General features: G+C 35.9%; 1 protein-coding gene across 1 annotated transcript in view; it reads left to right on the forward strand.

The window, feature by feature from the left end:
* Positions 1 to 12,158, forward strand: part of rttn (rotatin) — a 97,441-nt gene that overhangs the window by 24,156 nt on the left and 61,127 nt on the right. Inside the window, exons 20-25 of the mRNA XM_067435475.1 lie at positions 276 to 364; positions 3,146 to 3,263; positions 6,114 to 6,210; positions 9,159 to 9,224; positions 9,390 to 9,581; positions 10,587 to 10,826. Of these exons, the coding sequence (XP_067291576.1) occupies positions 276 to 364; positions 3,146 to 3,263; positions 6,114 to 6,210; positions 9,159 to 9,224; positions 9,390 to 9,581; positions 10,587 to 10,826 (802 nt within the window). The remainder of the gene's footprint in view (positions 1 to 275; positions 365 to 3,145; positions 3,264 to 6,113; positions 6,211 to 9,158; positions 9,225 to 9,389; positions 9,582 to 10,586; positions 10,827 to 12,158) is intronic.

A 12,158-nucleotide genomic window follows, 5' to 3' on the forward strand; every position in this document is an offset into this window, starting at 1 on the left:
GTTCAATAGATTTGTTTTACCTGTTTTCCAGTCCAGAGTTTATCTTCTACATTCATTTAGACATTATAACCTAATGAGTGACCTATTGTCGTTCACATTAAATTAAACTTGTCTATTCTGAGTGAAGTCCATTTCTCTAGAAACCAAACCAAATGCAAGTGTTTCGACGCATGTTTTTGATCTTTGAAATGTAAATTGACAAAGTAGATAACATATTTCAACATGTGCTAGAAGCAAAGCCAGTCTTAATTTATATTTCATTATGTTCTTTATAGATTCATCAATGCATGTGGTGCTAAAGGCCTTGGGCTTATCAGACAAGCTCATATCTTTCATCACGGAGTGTGTCAACAACAATGTGGCGGTAAACCTCACATTCACTTTTGTCAGTGAGCCTTTTATCATGAATGAATTCAGGAAACTGGTGTCTGGGCATGATGCTTGAGTTAATGGCGTCAGTCAAGAGTGAGTCAGTCTTAATTCGCATCTATTGCATGATCTGTACATCCCTAGGCTGAAAGCTGCCAGCTTTGTCAAGTATTCCAGCCTGCTAATATGGCTAATTAGCGAGAATTATACACAGAAATGTCTGGCAAGTACGCCATGAGCAGAATCCGATATGTCGCCTCCATTTGCCATGCCTAGTTAGTGCGGTTACCGTCAATTACGACACTGCTTTGGCTGTTTGTTTTGACTACTTGCCTTGGCTTTGAAGCTGTCTTACTTTTTGTGTTGTTATAGTTTCACTGTGAATGTTATGACTGCAGTTCTGATTGTGTAAAAACTTCTAGACTCGATCGTGATGAACTATGACTCAAAAGCAGTGCTCTAAACAGCTTAGGAGTGCAGTACTTTATCACAGATGTATAGTTTTCCTTAGGTTTAACTAGTGATGGGAGAAACGAAGCATTTCAAAACTTTCAATCAATTGAACCACTTGCTTCACAATTCACTGTTTAAGGGTGCTTTCACACTAGCACTTTTGGTGCGCACCTGGGTTCGATTGACGTCAGAGTTCGGTTTGTTTGGATGATGTAAACGCTGTCTTCCGAACTCGGGTGCACACCTGCGAACTGTACCCAAATACGCTTAAAAAAGTGGTCTGGCTTATGTGAACTCCGGTATGGTTCGCTAAATAATATAATATAAACACAGTCCAGTGAGGGCAGGGGGAGGGGGAGCAATCGAACTCTGGTTTCGGTCCGGGCAATCGAACCAAGTGTAAAAGCACCCTAAAACCTCTTGAAATGGCACAAGTAGGTGACGCTTGCTTGTCACAATGGTGTATGCAACAAAAACTCTAACATGCATAAAACACGTTTTTAAACCAATTCTAAATTTTTTATTGAAAGTCAACATTTCATTCAGTCAACATTTCATTTGGTCAACATTTCATTCGGTAACATTGAAGCAGTTTTAATTGATATAGCATTTAATGTAGGTGATTGCATTTTACATAAGTATCCAGTGTTGTAAACGAGACCAGCTCATTCGAGTCCGAGGCGAGTCTGAGTTCAGAGAGGGTCGAGTCTGAGTCAATACCGAGACCAGAGAGAGCTGGCGCAATCATAGAATATATTTACATAGATTCCTCATTTGACCGATCCACGCAGGCACTTATGAGGAATCTATATATATGGATCCTTCTCAAAACATTAGCATATTGTGATAAAAGTTCATTATTTTCCATTATGTAATGATACAAAATAAACTTTCATATATTTTAGATTCATTGCACACCAACTGAAATATTTCACATCTTTTATTGTTTTAATACTGATGATTTTGGCATACAGCTCATGAAAACCCAAAATTCTTATCTCAAAACATTAGCATATTTCATCCGACCAATAAAAGAAAAGTGTTTTTAATACAAAAAAGGTAAAACTTGAAATAATTATGTTCAGTTATGCACTCAATACTTGGTCAGGAATCTTTTTGCAGAAATGACTGCTTCAATGCGGCGTGGCATGGAGGCAATCAGCCTGTGGCACTGCTGAGGTGTTATGGAGGCCCAGGATGCTTCGATAGCGGCCTTAAGCTCATCCAGAGTGTTGGGTGCCAGGTCGTGCTGAAAAACAAAATCTTCAATCACTTTTGTCTTACTTTGTAAACAGTAAATATATTAAAAATAACAGTTGAGACTTCTACAACGAACAAACTACTAAGCATTAGCTGTCAAAATGCTGAGATTTTCTGCAAATACGGAAATTATTAGTTCTTAATCTTTGTACTATCGCTCAACATGCCGTTGAAAATTTTGATGTTGTTTCCTTTGCTTCGGTAATTGATGTACCACAGAATTTACACATCACAGAATGTTTTTTTTAGTCTTACAACATATGAACTCCTTGAGCTCTTATATGCAATCTGAATAACAGATGATGTAGCAGACATTTCCACACATAGTTAAGACCTAGAGGCTCGCTCCTTATGACATCCTTCCTGACCTGAGTCCTGCTATCTTTGCGTTAGTCATGTGCAGTTGCGCTTTAGAAAACACACATCATTGGATGTGACAAACATCAATTTAAAGAAATATTAACATAAGAGTAATAATCATGAATGAATTGGACTCGGAAATAAGTCAGAGTCCTAATATGTTCAAGTACGAGTCAATTCCAAGTCCAAATGTACACAAGTCCATGACGAGACTGAGACCATTCAAATATGGTCTCGATACCGAGTCCGAGTCTAGAGTACAAATCAATGTATGCATCTGCTTACTAAAATATGATATTACTTGTTTCTGCTTCTTTTCAGTTTTAATCAGGCAATTCAGTCCTCTTTTAGAAGATATGTAATAGTGCCCCCTATCGTATAACAGTGAAAGCACAATGGCTTGTTTTGTTTGTTTTATGGAGAGCTTAGTTAATCAGGTAAAAAAAAAAAAAACATATATGTAGTACTAGACACTGTTGTCATGGATTCACAGAGGTATTTACAAAGCAGTGTTTCAAAAGTTCCAATCACTAGGGTCAATACAGTGTCAATGTTGTTTTGATGATAATCCAAGACTTTAAAAATCTTACTGTATGTTATTCAGTAGTTCCAGGAGGCTCAGACCATCTCAATTATGTCTTGTCTGGGGGGGATCTATTGATGCTAGAAGGTTTTGTATTCAGGCTTTGTATTTGTTATCTAGAGCATGGATTGCATGTTGGAGCCCAGCATATGCATGCTGAGGAAGCTGGTGTTTGCAGACCCCTCCCTGCGTCACAGTCTGGCTCAGCAGACGTCTCTTGTCATCACGCTGCTCAGAGGTATGGCCTGTAAAACATCCCTCTGACTTAAATTAATTCAGCATACCGTAGATAGTTAGTTAATTAGTCCCAAGAACCAAAGTTTTGTAGGCACCTTTTGTAGATGTTATTTTCGTATTATTTTTCATCCTCTTGGAGTTTGTCGGTCCCTTTGGCACAGTGATTGGGAAAGCCCTCAGTGTTCATGGTACAAGTTTTAGGGTCCTTCTCTCAATCCCTCTAGCGCCATCAGCAGTTCAAAGTTCATTGCAATAGCATGCACACTACTGTTCAAAAGTCTCTTATACTTACCAAGGCTGCATTTATTTAATTTGTATTTCATCAAAATATAGTGAAAACTGTTTATATTGTGATTTATTTATATATATATATATATATATATATATATATATATATATATATATATATATATATATATATATATATATATATATATATATATAAAATATATTAGGCATGTGCCGATTTTCGGTAATTCGATATATCACGATAATGAATATGCACGATATTGTTGTCGTGGGCATTTCAAAATATCGTAAATAATAATTTATTAACAATTATTAAATGTTTTATAATGCACTCAAGAATACTTTGCCCATCAACTGTATAAATGCTCAACACCGCTGTATTCTGCGTCAAAGGGACACGCGCTCAGATGTAAATGAGAAGCACATGAACGAGTGAAGGAGACCCGCTGCTGAAGTGCCGCTTACACAACAGCAGAGGGCGCTGATGAAGTGCAGAATGCAGCGATTACCCCGGAAACCCGCAAACAAAAGCAACCACTAGTGAAGTTTTTAAAACAGCCATTCGTTTTTGTAATCTCAATGTTCACAGCACCAAATACTTAATACTTAAAGACTTAAATAGGATAATTATTTTCAAATTTAAACATTATGTTTTAATCTGGACTGCAACATGCCCTAATTATTAGAATTGTTTGGATTATTTGTCCAAAAGACATACTTCATTAGTTAACATGTTAATTCATTATTACCAAACTGACAATGAAAAATACTCATATAGAATTAATTATTCTAAGTAATGTTTATTTCTTAGTTACTGTTTAATAACAAAATAACTTTTTTTAATGCACCTAAGATAAAACTAACAATGATCAGTATTTCTTAACTAACATTAACAAAAACATTATGCTTTCTGTAACAAATGTAGCTATTGCTTAATCTTAGTTAATGCATTAAATAATGAGACCTTATAGTAATTTGTTACCTGTTGTTCTTTATAGCTTAATTCTTTTGCACTTTAATCTGTTTGAAAATTGCACTTTTACAGCTCTGGAAAAAATTAAGAGACCACTTAACATTGATTTCTCTTAATTTTTTCCAAAGCTATATATATATCTGGAACTTTGTTTTATTGTATTTAAACATTCAGTTATTGTTGTTATTACAAAAATAGTTCTTAAAGTTGTTGTGCTATAACAACACTTTTTTTTTGCAACTTATTTCAATATCGTGATAATATCGTACACCGTGATACAATTTTAGTATATGAATGGAATCGTATACCGTGATAATATATATATATTATCACGGTATACGATTCCATTCATATACTGAAATTGTATCATGTTATATATATATATATATATATATATATATATATATATATATATATATATATATATATATATATATATATATATATATATATATATATATATATATATATATAATACTCATTTTTAAATCAGTTCAGCTGCTTAATTTTTTGGTAAAAATTGAACGTTCAAAAGAACAGTATTTATTTGAAATAATGTTATGCAGGTAAATACTTTCATTTTTGATCAATTTAATTTGTTCAAATTAAATTAATCCAAAATATTTTTCATAAATGTAGTGTCCATGCTGAATAATGTATTTAAAACATGCTGACCCCAAACTGTTGAATGGTAGTGTGCATTGTTACAATTTTAAAGTTGTCCTCAACTGTCTTGGATTATGATTATTTGTCAGTGATCTTCAGATGATGGTGGTGATTTTTTTTTTATTTCTTAAAAAAAAAAAAAAAAAAAAAAAAAATATATATATATAGTGCTTTAAAATAGTTTAAACGTATTCTTTTTTCCATATATATGTGAAGGCTTGCTCGCCTTATTTTCAAGGTCTGTAGTCACATAATTCACTCAGACCATCACAAATATGACTAATTGGATTTTCAAAACAGTTTCAATGCATATAAACAAGTAAAGTTAAAGACATTTTTTAATTTCCCACCGTTCACATTTGGGTATGTACAAAGTATGAAGTCTGCACCACACACTGGACAAAGAGAAAACTGGTTTCACATCATGTCATATCTATGCATCTATTTGGCGCCACAAGATCCACTTGTGTTCGTCCACTTAATTGCTGCCTGCAGTTGCACTTTGTTTATTTCTATTATTTACTGCTGAAAATGCAGAGCTCTTGTCTTGACCCTTCTAGTTCTCTAGACACTGCACAAATGGCAAATGTAATTGCTGTGCATGTCCAGACATTTAGAAACTTTTCCAGTGAAGAGCTCCCCGATAAGCTGTTGAGAATGTTTGTGATCGTCTTGAGCACGGCGATGTGATATTTTATTATAGTTTTTTATTTATTTTATTTTTAACTTAAGCCCTTTTTGTTCTGTTTCTTTCACATCTATAATGGATGAGTTGTGTGTTGTTTTCCCTGTTATAGTTTTGTTTTCGTGTTTTATTCCACCTCAGTCCCTGGAGGTGATTACTGTTTGCTATGCCCCATCTAACCATTTTTAATGCTTATACATGCTGTACAGTTCATATTCTGACACATTTGTACATTTAAATGATTGCTCCCCTGGTCATTTGAATGTTTTCTTTTTAAGCTTCTTTATTGATAAAGGAGAATCAGGGTGATGTGTGCGAGGCTGCTGCATTGATGTGCATTCTGCTTTTTGATGAAATAGCACAAATGAACGTTTGGTAAGTTTTCTTTGTTGTATAGTCTCACACTCCATTTGTCGATATAAAAAATATATCTGCAGCTGGTTTCATCAGACCCTGTCAGTTAAACGTTTAACGTTTAAAGCTTTCCACTATCTCTGATGTCTCAAACTTGATATCACCAGCACTGCTTATTGTCTCTGTAAGATGAACCACTTGTTGTATTCTTCAGCTGCTAAATGAATAGATGTAAATTAGGGGTGTAACAATACATTGATATAGATCGATCTAATGTCTAACGATATGATGCATTGGTGCCTAGTGTTAAAAAAATCAATACCTGTAGACTATTTAAATATTTAAGAGGCACATTTATTTTAACACTCTCCACATTTTCACACAATGCCAGTCTATGTATTATCACCAACATGTGCATTCTCATTTAAATTACCTTTCAAAGCTAGTGAAAGACTCTCCGTTTGGGACAGTCGCTGGGCCGGTCACGTTCCCGATCAGGCCAGTGCTGAATCTTCACGAAAGTTTAGCATTTGATTGTGTGTTAAAACCTTACAAAAAGCATAGTGCCCTCATCTCAAACAGAGCACAAATAGGGCATTGAATTGACTCTTTTTTTTGTTCGGTAGATAAGAGTCCATGGTTTGCATATAAGGAGAATAAAGCGCTATAAATCGTTCTTCACACTGAAATTTAAAACTGTTAAAAGAAAATGTTCAATGGACTACTGCATTGGAGCTTTGCGTGCTGTGGCTCGGTGTTGTTTCAAGCGCCCCCCCACACACACACTTTTATGATTTGAATTAATATAGTGAATGTATGAATTAGACATGTGCTGATTTTCGGTAATGCGATATATCACGATGATGAATATGCACGATATTGTTATCGTGGGCACTTCAAAATATCTATTTTTTAAATTATTAAATTATTATAATTATACAAAAATTTATAATGCACCCAAGAATACTTTGGCCATCAACTGTATAAATGCTCCACACGCTGTATTCTGCGTCAAAGGGACACACGCTCAGATGTAAATGAACAAGTGAAGGAGACGCGCTGAATGAAGCGTGCGTTCACTGACAGTAGAGGCCGCTGATAAACTGCAGAATGCAGTGGTTACCACGCAAACAAAAGCAACCGCGCTAGTGAAGTTTAAAAAAAACAGCCATTCGTTTTTTTGTAATCTCAATGTTGTTCATCACAGCATCAAATACTTAAAGACTTAGGGCGTTTTCACACCTGAAAGTCCGCACTAAGGTCCAAACCAAAGTTTGTGTTTGGACATTTGGTTCTTTTTGGTTTGCTTTCACATTGCAGTTATGTTAACGCACCAAAGAACTTTACATGACGCACTGGCGTCCTGTCGTCATCATCTCTGTGGGCTGAGACTACCTATTTTTTCGTCTGACCAAATTTCGTCTGTTTGGTCCGGACCATGGTCCGAGGGAGGTTTCACACCTGTAATTTTGGTTCGTACCAAACTGAAAAGTCCGAAAATCCGGACCAAACAAGGTAGGTGTGAAAACACCCTTAATAGGCTATTTCTTTTCAAACTTAAACATTTTTATGTTTTAATCTGGACTACAACATGCCCTAATGATTAGAATTGTTTCGATTATTTGTTATTGTTCAGTAAAACTTTGAGGCATACAACTTCATTAGTTAACAAGTTAATTCATTATTACCAAACTGACAATGAAAAATACTTATAAAGAATTAATCATTCTAAGTAATGTTTATTTCTTAGTTACTGTTTAATAACATTAAAATCAAAATAACTTTTTTAATGGACCTAAGATAAAACTAACAATGATCAGTATTTCTTAACTAACATTACCAAAAATATTATACTTTCTGTAACAAATGTAGCTATTGCTCAATCTTAGTTAATGCATTAAATAATGAGACCTTATTGTAATTTGTTACCTGTTGTTCTTTATAGCTTAATTCTTTTGCACTTTAATCTGTTTGAAAATTGTACTTTTACAGCTCCGGAAAAAATTAAGAGACCACTTAACATCAATTTCTCAATGTTAAGTGGTCTCTTAATTTTTTTCCAGAACTTTATATATTTTTGGTGCATTGTAATATTGTATTTAAACGTTCAGTTATTTTTGTTATTACAAAAATAGTTCTTAAAGCTGTTATGCTATGGCAACACTTTTTTTTTGCAACTTATTTCAATATCGTGTATACCGTATACCGTGATAAAATTTCAGCAATTAATCGCAACATGAAAAATTGATATCGGCACATGCCTAGGAATATACCCATACAAAACAAATTACATTTGTTACCAAACTACCTAATACCTATTAGGTTCTCTAGGGCCTGTCAACATAAATAATGTTGAATCACCTCCCATTCATAGCTTTGATTAGAATCCATCACATCTGGTTGGCCAGCCGCATATGGTCTACCTGCAAAAGTTTTTCATGTATTTCAACAGATCCGAAGAGCAAATCAGATCTGAAATTTCCCCTTTTTTCCCCTCTGTCCTCTGTGCTTCTGCGTTCGTCAATACGCATGCCTCAAGGGATACTCTTTTGCCATAAGTCAACTTGCTACAGCTGACTGCCGGAAGCTTGTTTTTTTATTCTATGAAGTTTTAAATGTGGATATTTTTCGTACACAAATGTGCCACTTCACTTTAGAAGGCCTTTATTAACCCCCTGAAGCCGTGTGGAGCAGTTATATGATGGATAGATGCACTTTTATGGACTTCAAAAGTGACCCAACAATTCACTGACATTATAAAGCCAGGACTTTAAAAAAAAAAAAAATCTGATTGGATTCATCTGAAAGAAGGATGTCATATACACCTATGATGACTAAATCATGACATCATTTTCATTTTTGGGTGAATTAACCCTTTAAGTAGATAATAACAGTTGAAATATGACACACACACAAAAAAACAATGCTTTGGCTCGCGTTACATTATATCATCTTTGCTCCCTGCTCAGGACTGAAAAAGCTGGCTCAGACACAGGCCTGTCTTCCTTCTCACTGCCTGCTGCCATTATACGGAGGTAAATCACTTCCATTACAACATTCTAGCTGCGCATTAAAAGAAACGGCCGTTTAATTCCCCCATAAACTTTCATAGGTGTCATGGGTAAATTAAATGGTGATTTAACTATTATTTGATAGATTAATTGTATATGAAATGTGTTACATCTCAAATTTTCTTACAGGTATAATCTTCCGTTTCAAGCTCCTTCACACCATGCAGTGAGTCCCTACTGTTCAGTTCTCCCTCCATATTCAGACCTGCTGAGTCTGAAACCTGCCTGGGAAGCACTGCAAATCACCTGGAACACAGTATGGCATTCTGGGATTGATGGACTACTAGAGCATCTCAGGGGTTTTAGGAGTGATGTACCGGAGTAAGTGGAATTCACTCGCATATTTGTATAAGTTCAATGTGGTGAGCGTTTTCATGGAAAATGTATTTAAAGTGCCCCAATTATGCTTTTTTCGGATGTTACGGCAGCCTTATTGCCAGTCTTTGGTCTTCATTGGCTGTCTGCGAACAACGTCTAATTTGACCAGCTGTAAAAAAACTAATTGTAGCTGAAGCCTGGAAGAGTTTGGTTTGTGTTGTTGACATGTCAAGAAGATTCTGTTTTCTGTGCTCGAAAGCAAATGAAACTTCGAAAGGATAAGGACTGAGTGGACGGTAACCAACGGCATTGTTACTGTTCATATCGCTGTGCATAAAGCACTGAAGATGCCTCTGGAGGTAAAATTCAATCAGGTGGTTTCTAACACTTGCTTAAAGTAGCAGACCGATCACAACAGACTTAGCCATCTGACCAATCAGAGCAGAGGAGACTCTCAGAAAGGAGGGGTTTGGGGTTTGGGAAGTTTTAGGCAGTTAATCTGAATCATCTTAAAAGTTAAGATAGATTGTTTTTTTGGTTTTGTTTTATTGCTGAACTGTTCGCAGCAAGACTTAACATCATTTTAATACACAGATGCTGTGATTTGTTACCAAGTTAAAAATGAACACATCTGCTGATCTGCTGGCAGTAAACCTGTATGGGCTCCCTAAAGAAATAAATGAATATATATATAAAAAACTGTCATTATTTACGGTCAGTCCAAACCTCTATGCTGTTATTTATCTGTGGAAGGGGAAAAAAATATTATATATTTCCAGGATATTATATTGCTTGTGATTCATAGTGACCATCTGTGTCAAACTCCAAAAACAACAACAACAAAGTGCCATAAACGTTAGCCATGTGATATCTTTGTGTTAGGAACCTGACAAAATTGTAATTATTAAAATAGTTATTAATTGGTGCTCATCATCTAGGCTCATATCTAACACTTTTGCATCCAGAATGGGATCGCATCCTAATTTTCTGCTTCCTCCTCACCCTCAGGTTTCATGGTGATCTGGTGCTGTCCGAATCGCAGGTGGTGGTCTTAAGAATAGGCAATATAAGGTCCGGGTTACAGGACTGCATTCACAGGGTCCGTGATGCAAGCTCCCACAGCATTGTGACCTTTGCCTTGACCAGAATGCACCTGTACCTTTTTGCTGACCGTCTTGCCCTCAAATCCATTGCCCAGAGCAGCAAGAACATCCTGCAAACCCTGAGCTGGCACAATGCTGTAGAGAGGTAAATGCACTGTGTGATCTATAGATTTGTTTTCTCTATACCTCCATATATGTGATTTGTGATCAACAGGCTTGAGTTTGATGGAGTGCGCCAGCGTTATACAGCTTTAAACAATGAATGAGCTGACACCTTCAGACACAAAGCAGAACAATGTTTTATCTTTGGCAAAACAGCTTAGAAATTACACTGAAGCTAAATATAGTACCGTTCAAAAGTTTGAGGTTATTATATTTTTTTATTTTAAAGAAATGTATTCAGCAAAGACAGATTAAATCCATTTAACCTGTTATCTAACCATTATCTAATTTGTTCAATTCTAACCTGTTTAAAATTTCTGGTCAGAACGATTTTTGTCAATACTTATAAAGGACAAATTATATTGATCAAAAGTAAATGAATTTATAATGTTACATAGGATTCAATTTCATATAAATGCTGTTATTTTGAACTTCCTGTTCATCAAAGAATTCTGAGAAAAGGAATCATAAAAATATTAAAGGGATTGTTCACCCAAAAACTCACCCTCAAGCCATCCTAGGTGTATATGACATTCTTCGTTCAGATGAGTACAATCTGAGTTATATTCAAAAATGTCCTTCCAAGCATTATAATGGCATTGAATGGCAGCCCAAAATTTGAAAAATTAAAATTGTAAAAATGTATGCATATTTTTAGGAACACATCTACAAAAATATGTCTTGCCTGTATTTCAAGTTAATCAAATAATTTTAAAACAATATTAGGCTATTTGTGCTCGCGCCACCACGCGCCCTTCCAGGATTATCTCACTTTCAAAAAATCACACAAGGCTTCTAGGGGGTCGCATACCGGACTCAAAGCTCAGCGCCGGACGCGCACATTATATAGGCCTACGCGCAAGCTCAGTTTTGAATCCACTTCTGACAGATGAGCTGCACGATGTGTGCATCTTGTTGCACAAGGTGAAATCAGTACATTGGAGCTCTATGGCGCGGCAAGATTTTTAACAACTTCCTACAGCCTTGTTTATACTCGACGTGTCCGTATGAGCGCGAGGGTGCGCACGTCAAAAGTGACGTCAGCGTGGAGGGTGCGGTCGTGTGCGTTGGGTCCGCAAGACCCAATTTCGCCTGGCGGTGTGCAGCGCATTTTTTGTAACTCCGCGCGCAGCTCCGCATCCGAAGATAAACCAGTTCTCAGCGAATCTAGCCGAGCATGACATCTCATCACACCGGCCCCCAGTTTGCACATACAAATTAGGTGCTTATACTTTCTAATTGAGCCTACAAAAGCAGAAATTAAGCCCTTTTAAATAAAGATCCATGTTTAACCACATAAATAAATAAATCACAA

The sequence above is a fragment of the Pseudorasbora parva genome, chromosome 24, assembly GCF_024679245.1.
Source record: "Pseudorasbora parva isolate DD20220531a chromosome 24, ASM2467924v1, whole genome shotgun sequence".
NCBI classification, from domain to species: Eukaryota; Metazoa; Chordata; class Actinopteri; order Cypriniformes; family Gobionidae; genus Pseudorasbora; species Pseudorasbora parva.